General features: G+C 39.7%; 1 protein-coding gene and 2 pseudogenes across 1 annotated transcript in view; all 3 read right to left on the bottom strand.

The window, feature by feature from the left end:
- Positions 1-204: 204 nt before the first annotated feature.
- LOC102753688 lies at positions 205-745 on the bottom strand (annotated as a pseudogene).
- A 189-nt stretch (positions 746-934) lies between these two features.
- Positions 935-1539, bottom strand: LOC102755100 (annotated as a pseudogene).
- Positions 1540-3383: 1844 nt separating this feature from the next.
- LOC102754540 (short transient receptor potential channel 4) overlaps positions 3384-16548 on the bottom strand; it is a 142889-nt gene continuing 129724 nt past the window's right edge. Inside the window, exon 3 of the mRNA XM_015565302.1 lies at positions 3384-3755. Within this exon, the coding sequence (XP_015420788.1) occupies positions 3384-3755 (372 nt within the window). The remainder of the gene's footprint in view (positions 3756-16548) is intronic.

The raw sequence follows: 16548 nt of genomic DNA, 5'->3' as shown, positions 1-16548 counted from the left end.
GATGACTCACTGAAACAAACCCTCAGAGTTGGATCAGCTCAGAAGAGAAACATAAAGAACCATGTTAGTAACAGAAATGTATCCAGAAGAGAAACACGTATCTGGGAGACCAACTACAGTTTGTTGTGATAGGTAACTGACATGCATCATGTAAATCAATGCTTTAAAAAAACACACAAAATGCCCTGGGTAGTTCCTAACTTATATGTAAATCTAATAACTGCAAAAATCTCTTCTCCATCTTAGCGATGGGAGGTTCAGAGCCTGATGAACCACAGGAGGGGCACGGGGAGGAGAAACCAAGCTGTTACCATTTTGAAACCAAGTTTTATCTGAAGGGGGTGCAAGCATGAGCTGTCACTTCTTGGAAAAAGAGGGAAAGCCTTTCACGCTGACTTAGGGGCTAGGACCTGGTGTTCCGCTCCATCTTGTCCAAGTACTCCCGAACCAGCCCTGTCGCTTGGATGATGCCTCGTTTCAGTCTCTCCATTACACTCTTGCTGCCCGCGTATGTGAGTCAGATCTCCTTCCCTAGTTCTTCGATTATGACCAGCAGCTCAGCATATTTGCTCTGGGCACCTGGCTGTTCTCTGTTCCCTGCATGTTAGAGATGGTGGTCCTAGTCACTCAGCAGCTGGCGATACTGGGAAGATGTTGCCATGCTGGTGGAAGGCGGGTGAATGCTCCCAGAGGCCTTGATGGAGGTGGCGGGTATGTGCATGGTCAAGTTTGGTTTGTAAGACATCCCACCCCCCGTCCCCCACCCCCCGCTGCGGGGTGCAGGCCCCATGGGACAGCATCGGCAGCGGTGGCGGTGAGGTCAGGAGGTGGCGAGGTGGGCCTGGGGGCTGTGTGCCCGTCTGTGCGCCTGCCCAGCTCCTGCACACTTTTTGTTGTTGACAGCTCAGGCGCACTGGCAAATATGGCTGTCCCCTCACTCTGACACTGTCGTAGTATCATGATATTTCAGTTTCTTGATGTTCTGCTTATGCTGCTCAATTTCTTTCTGCAGATGCTCAAATCTCCTTTTTATGATGAGTGATCTCTTCTTCATGTTATTTCTTCAAGGCTGCCAGCTGTTCTTTAATCCGCTCTGGGAAGTATCCTTCCTCTTCAGCCTTCTCTTTTTTTGTGAAGGTCCCAATGGCTTCCCTGATTGTGCTTGCTTTGAAGCTGAAATTATCTGAGCATTGCAGCCAAAGCCTCTGGCTTGCATGGCCCTCACCCTCCACACTTCAAGCCACAGATATGCCACTGACGCAGAGACTGCCCTGGTTGTCAGTGCCGCACAGTTCCAGACCACCCCACTTAGTTTTAAATGCAAACCTGCCTTGGACAGGCCTTGAAGGTCTTTTTTCCATGGTGATCACAGGGTAGCAGGCCAGCCGGTACCCACAGCCCTGGGAGGTCCGGGGGTGCCAGCTGGTTGGCTGGGGCTCTCTCTGCCTCTGATCGCCATGATGTTCATGGAGAAACAGGCCAGCCGGCACCCATCTGTTGCCTGAAGCCTGGGTTTCCGATCCCTTTGCCTCTCAGCATTGCGGCTACATATGCAAATTAACCGCCATCTTTGTTGGTGGTTAATCGCCATCTTGGCTGGCAGTTAATTTGCATATCTCCCTGATTAGCCCATGGGAAAGGTGACGAAGTTACGGCTAATTACCATGTTTCTCTTTTATTAGATAGGATTTTAAAGTTCACTTAAGACCGAGTTTCTTTAAAGTAATATCTAAAATACATTTTGTTCCTACGCACTTAAAAAAAAAAGCCCTGCCTAAGGATAGATATAATTTTTGCAGAGAGAGGAAAAAGGGATATTGTGAGAGAGAATGAGATAAAGAGAAAGAAATATCAATATAAGAGAGACACTTGGGATCAAACACACTACCTAGGTATGTGTCCTGTCCATGAATTAAACCTGAAACCTTTTGGTGTACAGGATGACACTCTAATCAACTGAGACACCTGAGCTTATGTACTGAGAGTATTTATAATCTTCAAAATTGAAAAGTGTATCTATCTCATATTCAGACACTGCTCTGTCCTGTACACCCACTACTTTTTCCTCATTTTACAATCCTGGCAGCAGTTTTGACAGTTAATCCAAACTGAACTTCTGAGATTGTAAGTCATGAAAGTTGTCTCATATTTTCTAATAAATAAATAACAATATTGATATGATACCAGAGAGGCTTAAAAATAGCCAAATAAAGAAAATGTGATTTCTCAGAAAACCACAGTGGGATAGAGGAAAGAATGATTAAACTGTAAATTTTTACCATCTCTATAATAACAACAGAAAAGAAAAAGAGGGTTTCTACTAACTACTTTAAGGTATACTACCTTACCATAATTTGCTCCAGATCCAAAACATGTTTCTTTCCATAAAATGAACAGATAGAAATTGAAGAATGTCCTATTGTTAAATTTATTATTATTTTGATTTAATATATAATTTCAAATATAAATGTAAATGGATTTTAAAGAATGTTTACAGTTATTTTATGTATAAAATTACAAATTCTGGAGAAAGCATATCTATTTGAAAATTAGATTAATTATTTATATATGGACAATGACACATGTTAAAAGGCTTTAAAAGACAAAAATACAAACAAAACCCTAAACAATGAGGTACCATCTCACACGTGTCAGAATGACTATCAACAACAAATCAACAAATGACAAGTGCTGGAGAGGATGCGGAGAAAAAGGAACACTCGTGCACTGCTGGTGGTAATGCAGACTGGTGCAGCCACTATGGAAGACAGTATGGAGTTTCCTCAAAACGTTAAAAATGGAACTCCCATTTGACCCAGTGATCCCACATCTAGGAATATATCTCAAGAAACCAGAAACACCAATCAGAAAGGATATATGCGAGACTGTCAAACTACAGTGGAAAGGCTAGGGAGTGTGGGGGGCGTGGGTAAGAGATCAACCAAAGGACTTGTATGCATGTATATAAGCATAACCAATGGACACAAGACACTGGAGGGTAAGGGAGGTCAGGAAAGGTCAAGGGGGAAAAAGGAGACATATGTAATACTCTTTGTAATACTTTAAGCAATAAAACAAAATTTAAAAAATAACAATAATAAAGACAATGCTCCTGAACCAAGTGAAAAACAAACAAACAAAGAAACAAAAAAAAAACCTAGAGAAACATTCATGGGACATTAAATCATTAAAACATGGTATCATAAAACCTACAGTTACATTTCATAGGCTGTATTTAAGAGCAGGTCGACCCAGCTGTAAAATAATTATTTAGCTTTGGGGATTAGGCCTTAGAGCTATGATGGTTAGAAGCTGTTTTAAATACTCTATGTCCTACACTTTGATTAATATTCTTTTCTGAGCAACAAAATTTCATGGAAATATCACATTGTTATATTTTCTATAGTAACACATTTACCCAGGACCCATGGTAATATCATCCACTCGACGATGGTTGGTGGTGGACCTTGTCTGTTCAAATCAGACCTGTCGATGTGTTGAGAGGCAAGCAACAGCAGAAACAAAAAAGTCAAGTAGGATGCTGTATGGCAGATAAACTTGATAAATGGTTTTCTGATAAATAGTCCAAGAGGGCTTTTAGGAGCTATAAGGTAGCATACAGAGAAGACGGGAAAAAGAAGTCCTATTATGAAACATGTCGCCATCTTCACTGCCCAGTGTCTTCTTCTCCACCCTGGGAACTCGTCATACCAGCGAGAGGCAAGCAGTTGTTGACAATTGGGCTGGGCAACAAACTAAATGGAAAGGAAGAGGAAAAGAAAGATTCAGTGTTACATGTAAAGTCTTCAGTTCATTAATAACCTTATTAATCAGTCAATCCAATAAATTTAATTTAAAAAATTTTTAAAGAACACAAAATTATCTTTAAAGTCAGAAGTTCTATTTTTTTTAAATATATATTTTTATTGACTTCAGAGAGGAAGAGAGAGGGAGAAAGAGATAGAAACATCAATTATGAGAGAGAATCATTGATTGGCTGCCTCCTGCATGTTCCTTACTGGGGATGGAGCTGCAGAATCAAACCCCCATTGGGCTGGCCAGCTGGACCCCACCCATGCATGAATTCATGCACTGGGCCTCTAGTATGGCATAAAATAAAAATGTTAAAAATAATTAAAAAATTAAAAATAAATAAAAATATTAATAGGGGTTATTTCTTGCTTAGTGGTTATTTTCCAGCTATGACATACACTTATATTTCATTTTTTATTTGCATGTACTTTCAACATTTTCTATAATAAGCTCTTAAGTACTTTTATCATCTGGAAAAAACAAATATACTTTTATTTGAATTGAGGCAATAAGAAAAACATACATGAAATCATTTTTGGATTACCAGAATGTAAATCATCATAGCTGAAATTGGTGGAAATAAAGCAAATTCTTTACCTAAGTATAATCAATTACCATAAACAAAACATTTCACAAACATGACATTGTTTTTTATCCTGGTATCATGTTTGAGATATAGCATGGATCTTACTTTATTTTAGAATGAGAATAGAGGAAGTTTTAAGAGGTCAGTAAATTTATTCAAGATTACATACCTAGTAAATGATGAAATGTTTAACTACCTGGTCCAGGAATTTTTTTTTTTCTGCACACTACATTTCTCGTTGGAACTGACAACTAAACATTATATAAATTCAGATAAATTTATCTCTTTTGGATGGAAATATCTGAGAACATTTTCTATTGGGTAGAGGTGTTAAGCAGAAGAGAGAAGGGAAGACAATTTAAGGCAACATAAGTGGGAGAGAGAGCATATCCTAGTGAAAAAGTGTATGGTGTGCTTAAGGGATGACCATGGGTAGTTTCGACTGTAGCAGAAGCTTTGTTAGGACTGTAGGAAAGTTCTGTTGGCATAAAAAAATAAGCCCACCCTATGCTTTTAAAAGTAAAACATTTTTATGTACACTTTTCATAAACCTTATAACAAATCAGAATGTAGACATCAACATTTCTAATATTCAGATGTTAAGAAATTTTTTCAAAATTTGGAGATAGGTAAAAAGATGACTCCATATCCTTTTGAGGTTATAGTGTTTAACAGGATCATCTATTCCTCCTGGGCATTATGTTCTATATCATCTACTAGACAAATAGGAGAAAGAAAAACTGAAAAAAGAGGTTGTACATCTTAGGAAAAACAGAAAGAGATTCCAAGATGGCTGCAGAGTAGCTGGAAACTCTGCTGGCTTTCAACACTGGATCAGACATGTGGCTAAACTGTAGAGCAATCAGTTTGGGAAAAACAGTTGAAGTGTAGCTGATCTGAAATATTGAGAGCACGGACCATGGAGGAAGGATAGGAGGAGACAGGAAGAAGGTGAGCCAAGTCGTGCATGTGTGGGCTGGGAAGCCAGAGGGATATTGTGGCTGCAGACCACCTGTCCTTAGGAGCATGGGGTCTCAGCCCATGCAGCTATCCCCAACCCATAGCAACAGGGAAGAGAAGGGGTGTCCAGGTAGCATCAGGCGATGGGTATCAGTGGGGATATTTAGTCCATCTGGGAGACTCAGACCTGACCATCCCAGGCAAAGAGCAATTTCTTTGTTACAACACCAGCCTGGGAAGTTCACTACAATCTGTGTCTGCAGGAGAGACCACATGGAAAAGTTTGGGCTGGTGGAGGGTCTGATCAATACACCCAGCAGTGACTCTGAGGGGTCTTCTATTCCTTGAAATAATTTTGGACAAAGATATAGATGGGGGCTGGACAGTGTGGCTTGGAAAAGAGGATTGGTCTTCCCCACCTTGAACAGGCAGTGCCACTCTCTTCATGTTAGGTCAGCGGTTCTCAACCTGTGGGTCGCGACCCTTTGGGGTCACCTAAGACCATCGGAAAACACATACATAATTACATATTGTTTTTGTGATTAATCACTATGCTTTAATTATGTTCTATTGGTAATAATGAAATTGGGGGTCACCACAACATGAGGAACTAACTGTATTAAAAGGTCGGGGCATTAGGAAGGTTGAGAACCACTGTGCCAGGTCATTATTGTCCCTCTGAGACCCAAGGGCAAGAGGGATGGTACTGGACTATAAATCTATACTCATAGTGCTCGGTCTGACAACAAGGAGGATTCAGACTCTTGCTCTGGTTGGAACCTGAGAGGCCCCACCCAGCAGAAGATGACCACACAGAAACTGTGCAAAGTGGGGCTGATTTTTTTTATCTCCCCCCTACTTGGAACCTGGCAGAGCTGAGGCATTGTGACTGTTTCCTCTGGGTGGGCTTCTGTCCGGGAGACAGACCAGTATGTCTTCAGCTGCATTATGGAGAAGCAGAGGAGATCTCCAGTGAATGCAGCCAACACAGCCCTGGGAAGAAGAGGCAGGACCAGCTCCCCCTCCTACAGGTTAGGGTACCACACACAATGAGATTATGTTTAAACCACCTTGACCAGGTCCCAGATTCCCTTGAAAACTGCAGTTTTGTGGGGGAAGGCAGAGCAACTCAAAGCAAGGACATTCAACACTGGAGACCCAAGTCAGACCCAAACTCTGGGCTCCAGAGGCCCTGCCCCTGGTCTAATTGGGACTATGCTCAGCCCAGTTTCAGTCAGATTGCCGAGGGCCAGCAAGGGACAGTGAATGACATTGGCTTGAACCAAAGAACCTCCCTGGAGGCTCCAGACTGACATACTAATTAGCCAGATTGGGATACATCAGGGTAAAATCCAGCAAGCTCCACAAATAGGAGATTCAAAGGGTAATTGCAGCTGGCACAAAAATCTGCAGAGGAAAGCTCCATTTATTTATATGTTTTTAAAATGTTTTCTTTAGTTTTTTATATTTCATTTTAAAAATGCTTCATTTTGTCTCTATTTTCTTTCATATGTCTTATTTATCTTTCCTTTCCTTATTCTATTTTTCTCTTTCTTTTCCTTATTCTTTTTTATTTTTCTTTCTGTTTCTCTTTCCTTAGTCTATATTTTACTTTATTCATTATTATTTGTAGCTATTACTTCTTTATTATTTTAATTTTAATTTTCTTTTTAATTCTTATTTTTCTTTTCTCTTATTTTCTTTCACATTCTCTTTTTTGCCCTTTGTTTCTTCTTTAATTATTTTGGTCTCTTGTCTTATAGTATTCTTTATTTAAAATTCTTTTTGTTGTTGTTCTTCTTGTTATTAGTTTTATTTTCAGTTTGATCTTGTTTTGCTTTGTTTTGTTCTGTCAGCACCTGTATAACAATTGGCACAATGTGGATGGGATTGAGCCTTGTAGTGAATCAGACCTAGGGCTGAGCCAATCCATGAATGGGACAAGAGTAATTAAGACCAATTTACAATAGGAGAGACCAAATAACCCACACATGGGACATTCCTAGAATACCTAGATCAGCAGATCAAGGAAACTACACCATTGAACTCCACAAGACACCCACTACAGAAGGCTATCCCACCAAAACTGGGAGTCATAGAAGTTGTATCCAATACATAGAAACAAACACAAAGGAACAGTTCTCAAATGAAAGAACAGAAATAATTTCAAGAGAAAGAGCTGAATGAAACAGAGGCAAACAATTTATCAGAGACAGAGTATAAAGTAATGGATTAAAAAATACTCAACAGCATGAAAAAAGAACACATAGAGTCCTAACCAGTTTGGCTCAGTGAATAGAGCATCGGCCTGCGGACTGAAGGGTCCCAGGTTTGATTCCTGTCAAGGGCATGTACCTTGGTTGTGGGCACATCCCCAGTAGGGGGTGTGCAGGAGACAGCTGATCGGTGTTTCTCTCTCTCATCGATGTTTCTAACTCTCTATTTCTCTTCTTTCTTCTCTGTCAAAAATCAATAAGACATATTAAAAAAACACATAGAAATGATGAAATAATATGAAGACCAGCATACCTGAAATAAAGAATGCACTTGAAGGAATAAAAAGTAGATTAGATAAAGCAAAGAATCAAAATAGAAATTAGAAGACAAGATACCAAGAATCATTCAATCAGAGGAGCAAGTTGAAAAAAGTGAAATAACTTGAATATAGTTTAAAGGAACATTGGGGCATAAGACATAACAATATCTACATCTTAGGGATACCAAAGGGAAGTAAAGTGAACGAAAGACAGAGAACCTGTGAGGACATAATGACAGAAAAATACCCTCATCTGGTGACAAAAAAAAGTCACAAAAATTCAAGAAGCACAGATATTCCCAATCAAAATAAACCCAGAGACCTAAACCAAGACACATTATAATTAAAATGGCAAAGATAAAAGACAGAGAGAGAATATTAAGGGCAGCATGAGAGAGACAGATACTTACAAGTGTGTTTTCATAAGGCTGTCAGTTTTTTAGCAGAAATACTACATGCAAGATGGGAATGTCATAAGGTATTCAAAATAATAAAAAGCAATAATCTTAAGTCAAGATTCCTCTATCCAACAAGGCTCTTTTTCAAAATTGAACGTGAAATAAAGAGCTTGCCATAAATAAAAAGTCTAAAGGGGTTTACTAGTACAACCACCAAAACAGCATTGCAAATAAGTTAAAGAGACTGCTATAAAAAGAAGAAATAGAGAGAGCTAGGAACATAGATAATAAAGAATAAAAATAACAATACATAAATACATATCAATAATAACCTTAACTTTAAATAGCTTAAATACTACAATTAAAAGATATAAGATGGCTGAATCGATAAGAAAACATAACCTACACACATGTTGTCTACAAAATACCAATCTCAGAACAAAATACTCACACAGGATGACAGTGTGGGCATGGAAAATATATATTCTATTCAAATGGAAATGAAAACAAAGCCGGGGTAGCAATACTTATATTTGACAAAATAGATTACAAAACAAAGACCATAAAAGAGACAATGAATGTCCCTACATAATACTAAAGGGATCGATCCAACAACATGATATAATCCTGGTAAACAAACATACAGCCAAATTGGCAATATATATTCCTGGAGGAATTTAGAAGAGAGATGGACAGCAATAGAGTTATAGTAGGGGACTTTAACACTCTACTGACATTTCTGGATAGATATTTGAGACAAAAAAATCAACAAAGAAACAGTGACCCTAAATGTCACCCTAAATGACATCAGATCAGATGGATTTAATTGATATTTACAGAAAATTTCATCCCAAAGCTGAAGAATATACGTTCTTCTCAAGTGCACATGGACCATTTTCAAACATAGTCCACATCTGAGGACACAAAATGTCTTAACAAATTCAATAAGATTGAACTAATATCAAGCATATTATAAGATCCAAATGGCATGATACTAAAAATCAATTACAATTAAAAAAAAATTCAATGACATTCAAATACATGGAGGCTAAATAGTATCATATTAAACAATGAATGGGTTCACAATGAGATCAAGGAAGAAATTTTTAAAAAAACAACTTTAAATTAAAATGAACACACAAGAAACCAAAATCCACAAGATACAGTGAAAGCAGTTCTGAGAGGGAAGTTCACTGCTTTACCTCAAGAAACAAGAAAAATCTCAAATAAACAATCTAACTCTACAACTAAAAGAACTAGAAAAACACCAAGAAAAGCCCAGAGAAAGTATAAGGAAGGAAATAATATAGATCATAGCAGAAATAAATGACATAGATACAAAACAACAACAACAACAACAACAACAACAACAACAACAACACACACACACACACACACACACACACACACACACACACACAATACAGATCAATGAAACCAAGAGCTGGTTGTTTGAACAGATCAACAAGATCTCTTCAAAGTTTTCTATATACTGTTATCTGACAAACTGTTATCTATACACACAAAGCGTAATCTGCAAATCGACCAGAAGGCAGAACAACCTGTTGGCTACTAACCACCAGGGTGCAGGTGCTCCCTTCCCATGGCCGGCAGGCTCCCATCACCCTATTGGGAACTGGAAACTGTGGGTGGGTGGTGACTGATGCAGGTGGTACTGGGGCCCTGATTGCCCTGCTGGTCGCTCCACACACAGAGGGTGACCAGTGGTGGTGAGGGGTGAGGTTGGCGAGCAGGTGGGAATGGCCAACCTCTTGGCCCATCCCCGCCCCCCTCATCCCCAACTCCAATCACCTGATGGGGAACTGGGAACCAGGAACTGGGGGTGGTTGGCAGTGGATGCAGGTGTTGCTGGGGCCCTTATCACCCTGCCGTTCACCCCACACACAGAGGGCAACCAGCAGCAGCAGCAGCAGGGGTCTGGGCCCACTGCGGGCAGCTGGGGAAGATTGGCCCTGATCACAGGCCTTGCCTAGGGATCCGATCTGTGCATGAATTTCATGTGCTGGGTCACTAGTTTATTAATAAAAGAAGAGAGAGGACCCAAATAAATGAAATCAGAAATGAAAGCAGAGAAATAAAAACTGACATCAAAGAAATACAGAGGATTGTAAGAAAATACTATGAACAACTATCTTCCAACAAATTGGACAACCTTGGTGAAATGGAAAAATTCCTAGAAACATGCAATCTTCCAAATCTCAATCAGAAAGAATCATAAAACCAGAATAATGAATAGCAACTAATGAAATTAAAAGAGTCATAAAAAAAATCTCCCAGCAAATAAAAATTCCTGGAATGGATGCCATCACAGGCTTATTTAACAAAACATTCAAAGAACAAAGATCCATACTCTTCACACTATTCCAAAATTTCAAGAGGAAGAAAGACTTCTAAGCCCTTTTTATGAGGATAACATTATCCTAACTCCAAAACCAGATAAAGTCACCACACAAAATTAAAATTATAGGCCAATATTACTATGAACGTAGATGCTAATATCCTCAACAAAATATTAGCAAATGAGATACAGCAATACATTAAAAAGATCATACACTAGGACCAAATGGGATTTATTCTGGAATATCGTTCATATCCATAAATAAATAAATGTGATACATCACATACTAGTAAACAAAATGAATGAAAACAATGGCATGATCATATCAATAGATACACAAAAAGCATTCAACAAAAGTAATGTGATAAAAATTCTAAACAAAGTAGGAATAGAGGGATCATACATCAATATAATAAAGGCACTATATGACAAAACTAAAGTCAACATCATATTCAATGGGCTACAACTAAAATTGTTCCTTAAGATCAGGAACAGGACAGGGATGCTGCTGTCACCACTCTTATTCAACTTAGTACTGTAAGTTCTAGCCACAGTGGTCAGAAAAGAAGAAATAAAAGGCATCCAAATTTGTAAAAAGAAAGTAAAAATGTTATTATTTGAAGATAACATGGTATTGTATATAGAGAACCCTAAAGACTCCACACAAAAACTAATAGATCTAATCAATGGATTTAGCAAATTTGCAGGATACAAAATAAATATCCAGATAGCTATGGCATTTTTATACACTAATAATGAACTCTCAGAAAGAGAAACTAATAAAACAAGAAAAATTACTATTTCAACAAAATATAAGGTACCTAGGAATAAATTTAACCAAAGAGTTAAAAGACCAATGTGGCTTTGTAGTATAGCTTGATATCTGGTACTGTGATCCTTCCAACTTTGTTCTTCTTTCTCAAGATTGCTGAAGCTATTTGGGGTCTTTTTTTATTCCAGATGAATTTTTGGAGAGCTTGTTCTAGATCTTTGAAATATGCCATTGGTATTTTAATGGGGATTACATTGAATCTATAGATTGCTTTGGGTAGTATGGATATTTTAATGATGTTGATTCTACCAATCCATGAACACAGTAGATTTTTCCATTTGTTTATATCTTTCTTTATCTCTTTTTTCAGTGTCGTGTAATTTTCTGAGTACAGGTCCTTTACCTCCTGGGTTAAATTTATTCCTAGGTATCTTAAATATTTGTTGCAATGGTAATGGGAATTTTTCAGTATCACTTTCTGTGAGTTCATTATCTATAATAATAAAAGGATAATATGCAAATCAACTGAACAGCAGAACAACCATCCAGACAACCATGCTATGACACGCACTTGCACCAGATCAGGCAAGGTTGGTGTGATGTGATTTACTGGGGGGCCCTGCCATTGCCCCATGATCGCCCTGCAGGAGGCGGCCCAGGCAACCAGCCAGCAGGGTAATCGATGGGGGGTGGGGGGAGGCTCTGCGATCACTCCAAAAAGGCAAAGAGGGAGACCCAGGTCACCCTCTGTGCAGCCATCAATTGAGGACCCCAGCCAGGTGGGCAGAGCCTCCCTCAGCTTTGCAATCAATCATTAAGTTCCACGATTAATTGCCCCAAAGAGGGAGGTCCAGGATACCTGGCCAATGACACTGTGGTGGGTGGGCAAGGCCTCCCTCATTGGGGTGATTGAGCTGGAGGCCCCGTGATCAATTGCCCCACAGAGGGAGGCCCAGGCAACCTGCCAGTGATGCTGTGGTGAATGTGTGGAGCTGGCCAGTGATCACCCCACAGAGGGAGGCCCAGGCCAGCCCAGGGATCACACCCTACACATGTTGCCCTCAGAAGGAGGTGACCAGTGGCGGGGGACGGGGAGGCAGCGCCGCACAGGTGGCAAGCAGTGCCAGTGGCAGGGATGGGGGAAGAAATCCCTGATAGGCCCTGATCACTGGCCAGGCTTAGAGACCCTATCCAAGGGGTCCTGGATTGTGAGAGGGTGCAGGCCAGGCTGAGGGACACACCCCCGCCGTTCACAAATTTCATGCACTGGGCCTCTAGTTGGTGTATAAAAAAACCATAAACTTCTGGGCGTTAATTTTGTATCCTGCTACATTGATGAATTCATTTACTAGTTTTAGTAGTTTTTAGATGGAGTCTTTAAGATTTTCTATGTACAATATTATGTCATCTGTGAATAATGACAATTTTACTTCTTCTTTTCCAATTTGGATGCCTTTTATTTCTTCTCCTTGCCTGATCACTATAGATAGCACTTCCAGTACTGTGTCAATCAGGAGTGGTGAAAGTGGGCATCCCTACTTGTTCCTGGTCTTAGAGGAAATGGTTTCAGTTTTTTTCCCATTGAGTGTGATGTTGGCTGTAGGTTTGTCACATAAGGCTTTTATTATGTTGAGGTATGATCCCTATATTCCCACTTTGCTGAGAGTTTTTATCAAGAAAGGATGTTAGATTTTGTCAAATGCCTTTTTTTTGCATCAGTTGATATGACTATGTGATTTTTGTCTCTCAATTGGTTTATGTGCTCTATCACATCTCATATGTTTCTTTGTGATGTATCACGTTTATTGATTTGTAAATATTGTACCAGTCTTGCATCCCTGGAATAAATACCACTTGGTCATTTGGAATTTTGTTGAGGATTTTAGCATCTATGTTCATCAGGGATATTGGCCTGTAATTCTCTTTCTTTGTACTGTCCTTATCTGGTTTGGGGATTAGGGTAATGCTGGCTTCATAGAAAGAGCTTGGAAATGTTCCTTCCTCTTGAAATTTTTGGAATAGTCTGAGATGAATAGGTTTTAGTTCTTCTTAGAATGTTTGGTAAAACTCCACTGTGAAGCCCTCTAGCCCAGGGCTTTTGTTTCCTGGAAGCTTTTTGATGACTGCTTCAATTTCCTCCTTAATTATCAGCCTGTTGAGATTTTTTGATGATTCTTGATTGCGTTTTGTAAGGTCATATTTTTCTACCAATATGTCCATTTCCTCAAGGTTGTTTACTTTGTAGGAGTAGGGTTGTTCATAGTATTTTTTAAATAATAATTTGTATTTTTGAGGTCTGTTATTTTGCCTCATTTGTGATTTTGTTTATTTGGGTCTTCTCTCTTTGCTTCTTGGTGAGCCTGGGTAGAGGTTCATCAATCTTGTTTATCCTTTCAAAGAACCAGATCTTATCCCATACTTCCTGGCACTGGCACAAGAACAGACATATAGACCAATGAAACAGGACAGAGAACCCAGAGATCAACCCCAGACATTATGCTCAATTACTATTTGACAAAGGAGGCAAGAGCATACAATGGAGTCAAGACAGTCTCTTCAATAAATGGTGTTGGGAAAATTGGACAGATACATGCAAAAAGTGAAACTAGACCACCAACTTACACCATACACAAAAATAAACTCAAAATGGATAAGGACTTAAACGTACAATGGGAAATCCTAAAAAATCCTAAAAGAAGCCATAGGCAGCAAAATAGCAGACATTTTTTGTAGCAATATCTTTACTGATACCCTTCCTAGGGCAATGGAAACTAAGGAGAAAATAAACAAATGGGACTACTTCAAAATAAAAAGCTTCTGCACAGTGAAAGAAACCATCAACAAAACAACAAGAAAGCCCACTGCATGGAGAACCTATTTGCCAATGTTATATCAATAAGGCTTTAATGTCCAGAATTTACAGGGAACTCATTCAACTTAACAAAAGGAAGATAAACAACCTAATTAAAAAATGGGCAAAGACCTAAATAGACACTTTTCAAAAGAGGACATACAGAAAGATACTAAGCTGCTGTAAAAAGGAAGGAACTCCTATCATTTGCAACAACATGGATGGACTTGGAAAGCATTATGCTAAGTGAAATAAGTTAGTCAGAGAAAAATAAATATCACATGATCTCACTCATTTGTGTAATATAATGAACAACATAATCTGATGAACAAAATCAGATCCAGAGACAGAGAAGCATCAATCAGACCATCAAACCTCAGAGGGAAAGGAGACAAAATGGCAGCAGACTAGGCAGACATGTGCTGAGCCTTGTCCTGTAGCAGATAGAACAAGCAACTAAATCGAATAATATCTACCCAGAACTGGCGAAGTAGGCACAACTGGTGAGGCAATTTGCAGCTGTGAAGGGCAGAGACTGCCTGGAGAATGATACAATCAGGGATCTAGGCTGGTGAGAACTGCGAGACCTCCAAGCCCAGAGGGTCAGAAGAAAGCTGCACCCTTGGGACAGACGTAGCATCTGATTGTGGAAAGGAGGTCTACAGGACTGCTGGTGGCAGGATTGTAGATCTAAGTCCACAGCCATGAGAGACTGAGCTCAGAGGGGACATCCCGGACAGCTGCCCAGGCCACTCCGCTCCAGGGGGAGAAGGGCTCACAATGGCGAAGCTCTTCCCCTCTTTTTGGTTTTTGCTTTTATTCGCTAAACCTAGTTCATAGGACCTTTCAAATACAAACACTCACCCATGGCTGAGGTGCAGGTGGAGGTGTGGACTTGTGGAGTGTTGGGAGAGGCTGGGGAGAGGAGAGGGTTGGGGAGAAGTGGCCACAGTCTGGCACTGAGTCATACCTGATCTGCTGGACCTAGGTAGCCATTTTCTCCTGAAGAGATAGCCCCTTGCTACAGTATCCAGGCAACCAATACAGCCACACCCAGACTACATTCTGAGTGGAACAAAGGATACAAAAATATATATATAGGAATAGTCCCTGAGAGCCCTCAGGGACTGGCCTAAAGAGAGGCCATTCAATACCAGCAACAGGAAACTGAGAAGCAGCAGACAGTACAGAAGAGTGGGATCTTAAACTAGCCCTCATGGGGAATTAAAACTCAGCAGAAAGAAACAACACTTCACTTTTTCATTTTTATTTTATTTTATTGCTAGAGGCCTGTTGCACAAAAAGATTCGTGCAATAGGCCTTCCCTTCCCCTGGCTGCTGGCACCGGTTTTCCTCCAGCACCTGGGACCCAGGCCTTCGCTCCCACTGGAGCTGCCTTCAGTCTTCGCTGCTCTAGCCCGGGCCACCTTCAAAGCCTTCGCTACTCTGGCTGGAGCTGCCTTCAGAGCCTTCGCTGCTCTGGCCAGAGCAGCCTGCAGTCTTTGCTCCACTGCTTCATGCCTACGTATGCAAATTAACAGCCATATTTGTTGGCAGTTAATTTGCATACCTCGCTGATTAGCCAATGGGAGGCGTAGCGAAGGTATGATCAATTACCATGTTTCTCTATTATTAGATAGGATTATTTTGTTATCTCTTTTTATTTATTTTTCTTTTTTCATTTGTTTCTTTATTTTCTATTTATCTTTACATTATTTTTCATCCTTCTAATTTTTATTTTATTCTATTTTTAATTAATTTTTTAAATGTTTATTATTTTTTCTTCTCTTTCTCTTATTCATTCATTCTCTTTCTAATTCCTCTATACTGAACTGAGGTCCTCCCCATATTCATCCAATTTGTTTACCTTACTTTGTGTATATAAGCTTGGCTTCTACAGATTCTGCCCCTACCCTCTTTACTGGGTATTTGGTATTTGTATGTTTTTCGCTTGTTTGTTTTTTAATTTATTTTTTTTTATTTTAAATCTTTATTTTTCAGATTACTACAGATGTTCCTTTTTCCTTCACATAGCTCCCCTCCATCTGGTTCCCACCCCACTCCAGGCCTTCCTCCTTCCCCACTGACCTCATCCATAGGTGTAAGCTTTTTGTCCAATCTCTTCCCGCACCCCCCACAACCCCTTCCCCCACCCCAAGCTTTGTCAGTCTGCTCCCTTTCCATGCCCCTGATTCTATTACATTCACCAGTCTGTTCTGTTCATCAGGTTTTTTATTTATTTGATTTTTAGGCTCACTTATTGATAGATATGT

This window comes from Myotis davidii, unplaced genomic scaffold (genome assembly GCF_000327345.1).
Source record: "Myotis davidii unplaced genomic scaffold, ASM32734v1 scaffold101, whole genome shotgun sequence".
NCBI lineage: Eukaryota > Metazoa > Chordata > Mammalia > Chiroptera > Vespertilionidae > Myotis > Myotis davidii.
The sequence above is the reverse complement of the archived record's forward strand: the minus strand, read 5'-3'. Positions and strand labels throughout refer to the sequence as shown.